At 40.2% G+C, this 3724-nt stretch overlaps 1 protein-coding gene across 1 annotated transcript; it reads right to left on the minus strand.

The window, feature by feature from the left end:
• Nucleotides 1–856: 856 nt before the first annotated feature.
• LOC137652315 (SCAN domain-containing protein 3-like) lies at nucleotides 857–2199 on the minus strand. Its single transcript, XM_068385642.1, has 3 exons — nucleotides 2130–2199; nucleotides 1585–1749; nucleotides 857–1419 (listed from the first exon to the last, which is right to left on the minus strand). The coding sequence occupies exons 1-3, from the start codon at nucleotides 2197–2199 to the stop codon at nucleotides 857–859; spliced, it is 798 nt and encodes a 265-aa protein (XP_068241743.1).
• Nucleotides 2200–3724: the final 1525 nt, after the last annotated feature.

Genomic DNA, 3724 nt, shown 5'->3' on the forward strand with positions numbered 1-3724 from the left:
ATGGATTGGTGACGTAGGCACAACATGTCACGTCCGGGAAGTAATGCTATAATTCAGTCTTGAGCAGTGAGAGGTGATGAACGATTTCTTGGGCAAATTCATCAGTGGGGTCCCTCTCAAGGGTAGTCAGGAGTTCAAACATTCCGTAGAGTTTGCTTTCCACGTTCTTCATCTACAGATCCAGCTTCCAGACAAACGCTCCCAGCTTCGAGATGAAGTCTGTGACAGTGCAGTCGGGCCCTTGAAAAGAAAAGTTTAAGTGGTTGAGGGCTCCAAAAATGTCTGACAGTTAGGCCAACCTTGAGATAAACTCCTCGTTCTCCAGATCTTTCTGAAAATCGTGTTCCTTCTCCTTGAAGAATACGAAGAGTATATTTTTCAGTTCAAAGAGACGCCTCGTCATATTACCCCGGGAGAACCAGCGCACATCAGTGTGGTAGAGGAGACAGATGTGGTCAGAGCCAAAATCTTCACAGAGGAGCTTGAACAGACGAGTATTCAGGACGGATGTTTTGACAATATTAACGATTCTGATAACTCAGTTCAAGCATGATAACAACTTCAGAGGGAGCACCTTAGCACAGAGGGCGAATCTGTTTATGAAACTGTGGACAGCAGTGAGGTTTGGTGCTACAGCTTTCACATGGGCTTGAAAACCTGACTTTCGACTAAGCATCGATGGAGCCCCATCTGTTCTGCATCTGACCAACTTTCCCCAGTCCAGTTCATTTTGCTTGAAGAAATTGTCCAAAACGTTGAAAATATCCTTTCCTGTTGTTGTACTTGAGAGATCCTGGTTCAGCAGTAACTCAGTCTTCGCAGCATTACTCTGCGTGAAGCGGATGTAGACAAGTAGTTAAGAGCAGTTGGTGACGTCCGTCGATTCGTCGAGTTGAATGGCAAACCCATACTTTGAGGATTTCACTCCCTCAACCACTTGGTCGGCAATGTCGACCAACATCTCCTCGATACGGCTTTGTACAGTGTTGTTAGAGACGGAAACACTCTCCAACTTCGCCACCGCCTCCTCTCCAATCATGTGGCTGACCAAGATCTTTGCCGCTGGCATGATGAGAGACTCTGCAATGGTATGCGCTTTCATGTTTTTAGCCACCAGGAGAGCGACTTCATTGGATGCTTTCACAATTCCTGCTCCCTTCTGGTAGATCTGGCCAGTCTTGTCCATGCACTGCCTCTTCACGTTCTCGCCAAGTCTCTGGAAGTAGCACTGATCTCGGTCCTTCTTGTCCGCGTGATTAGTCTCAAGATGACGTTTGAGCAGGCTGGGTTTCATAGCCAAATTGGAAAGGGACTTCATACAGACCACACACTGCGGAAGAGCTTTTCCTCCATGTTCGATTGCAATGAAACAATACTTTATGTATGCAGGGTCATATTTTCTCTTTGGCATGTCAAATCCTGTGGATAAGTAAAGAAAAAAAATATTAATCAATCAAGAAATAACTAAAGTTTATGTAAAGTATAAGTAGTAAGGTATAGTTAAGTAAGGGAGGTGTGGAGGGAAGAAGGGAGGGAAGTGTGAAGTAAGGGAGGGAGATGTGAAGGGAGGGAAAGGCAACATACTTGTACTGCTGAGTGCCCTTCCTAAATGCCCCATATTGCAATGCTCTCCCCGCCCGGACTCGTCTCTCAACCAATCAGCTTTCAGTGACCCTGACGTCACTGGCTGACGCTCATTGGCGTCATCCAGAGAATTATGCATTTGCTTATCAAGCAACTGGATTCTCGCTGTCAGCCACAAATGTTGTTATTTCTTGTCGATAAAATGCAACTAATACTACATATTAGCGCATTAAGTAAGTGTACTGTGTGAATTAGGTCCTCCACTAATTTCCGAAAAACGGCCAGATTAGCTTGGTGACTTAATTCTTCACATTTAAATTCGGTTAAAAACGAGTTGACTGAGTTTTAGTTGAAGTAGCTGGCGATCGCAAGCAACTACGAGAGTTAGTGCAGGACCTAATTTAATGGTGGGCCGCTGGGACATGTGGGTGGCGTGTAGCAACAGTTGCAAATCATTGCCAGGTTATCTTGTGTTAGGCAGTACACATCTTTGTGAAGAAAAATATAACTAAAAATCGTTCATGACCCCGAAATTGTTCGCTTACCACCTGGAAGGCCCTTGCGTACCACTAGTGGTATGCGTACCACAGGTTGAGAACCACTGTTCTTCACCATCTCTGACTGTTTTACGTATTACAAAATCCATGGGAGGAAAAACAACATAGGTGACAACACTTCCCTTGGAGTACTCCGCTGTTCACTGAAAATTCATTTGATAAGACTCTATTAACATTAACTAGCACATGATATGCTCCTGAACAGACTCAATCAAATTTACATATCTAAGAAGAATTCTATAATAACGCAAGACTTTCCACAAAATTGGCCGGTGCACACCATCAAAGGCTTTTTTCATAGTCACAAATATCATAAAAAATTGATTTTTATAATCTACACTCTGCTGTACAACATGTCTCAAAATGAAAATTTGGTCAGTGTAACTTCTACTTTTTCTAAATCCTGCGGGTTCATCTCTCAGCTTTTCATCTAACTTACACTACAGTGTCTTTAGAATAGGCATACTATTCATTTTCATAACAACTGACGTAAGTTTTATGCCTCTTTAATTATTGAAATTCACCAGTTATACTTTTTTTACTACTTTTACTAACACTCCTAACTCCCATTCATCAGGTTTTTCCTCTACATGACACATTTTACAAAATAATATTTTTAAGTAGTCTGGGAGTCACTACATTTTTAGCCCGTATCATCTCGGCAGTTATTTCATCGTATCTTGGGCCTTTCTATAGCTTTAGCCTTTTGAGGATAGCCATGACTCCAAACACACTGAATTCATTCATGGGCACATGAAGGTCTTCAACACCTTCAGCTATATCAATATAATTATTTCCTTCATATCTCTCTGAAATGTTCCTTTTAACGTTGTCTTTTTTCATCTTCTGTACTATAACAGAGCCATGTCTTTTTTTGATGGTATACAGCTCTTCTTTGCCTCAGTCATGATTTCATTAATAATTCTAAGTGCAATTCTTACACTATAGCCAGTTTCTGAATTCATAGCATAGTCAGCCTTATCTGCTTTACTGTCTAAAATTTTTCACCCTTCATTCCTAGTTTTCTTTTGACATCACTATCAATACTGGAATACTTAGCATACCTTACCTTAATACTTTCATTACTTCCTCGAAACATTTCAACAATCAATTTCTGTGTTTATCTCTTTTTTATAGTATCCCAAGTATCAGTTGATATCCATGGCTTTCTCCTTGTAAAAGCGTTTGGCAAGACTTCACTACCAACTGACTGATATATATTTTCTTAATATCACACCATTCTTAATTAATTGTCTATTTCAATGCTGTTACTGGCCTTCAAATGATTTATTTTAATTGTTCACTGCTTCTCCTTGCGTTTATTCATTTCTTTGTTTCCTTTCCTTACTGGGCTATTTTCCCTCTCGGAGCCCTTTAACTTATAGCAACTGCCTTTCCAACTAGGGTTGTAGATTAGGTACTACTACTACTACTACTACTACTACTACACTACTACTACTACTAATATAATAATGATAATAATAATAATATGTTAAGATACTACCACAAGATAGTTATTGGGCCCTCTCACAGCGCAGACTTAATTATTATTATTATTATTATTATTATTATTATTATTATTA

Source organism: Palaemon carinicauda, chromosome 13 (genome assembly GCF_036898095.1).
Source record: "Palaemon carinicauda isolate YSFRI2023 chromosome 13, ASM3689809v2, whole genome shotgun sequence".
NCBI lineage: Eukaryota > Metazoa > Arthropoda > Malacostraca > Decapoda > Palaemonidae > Palaemon > Palaemon carinicauda.

What these genes read in the sequence shown, in the direction of transcription:
- LOC137652315 (XM_068385642.1), bottom strand. Translation starts at nt 2,199, where the DNA reads ATGGTGAAGAACAGTGGTTCTCAACCTGTGGTACGCATACCACTAGTG. An exon ending in ACGCAAGGGCCTTCCAGGTG is followed by an intron (nt 1,750 to 2,129) that starts GTAAGCGAACAA and finishes TGTGGCTGACAG; the next exon opens with CGAGAATCCAGTTGCTTGAT. An exon ending in AAGGGCACTCAGCAGTACAA is followed by an intron (nt 1,420 to 1,584) that starts GTATGTTGCCTT and finishes ACTTATCCACAG; the next exon opens with GATTTGACATGCCAAAGAGA.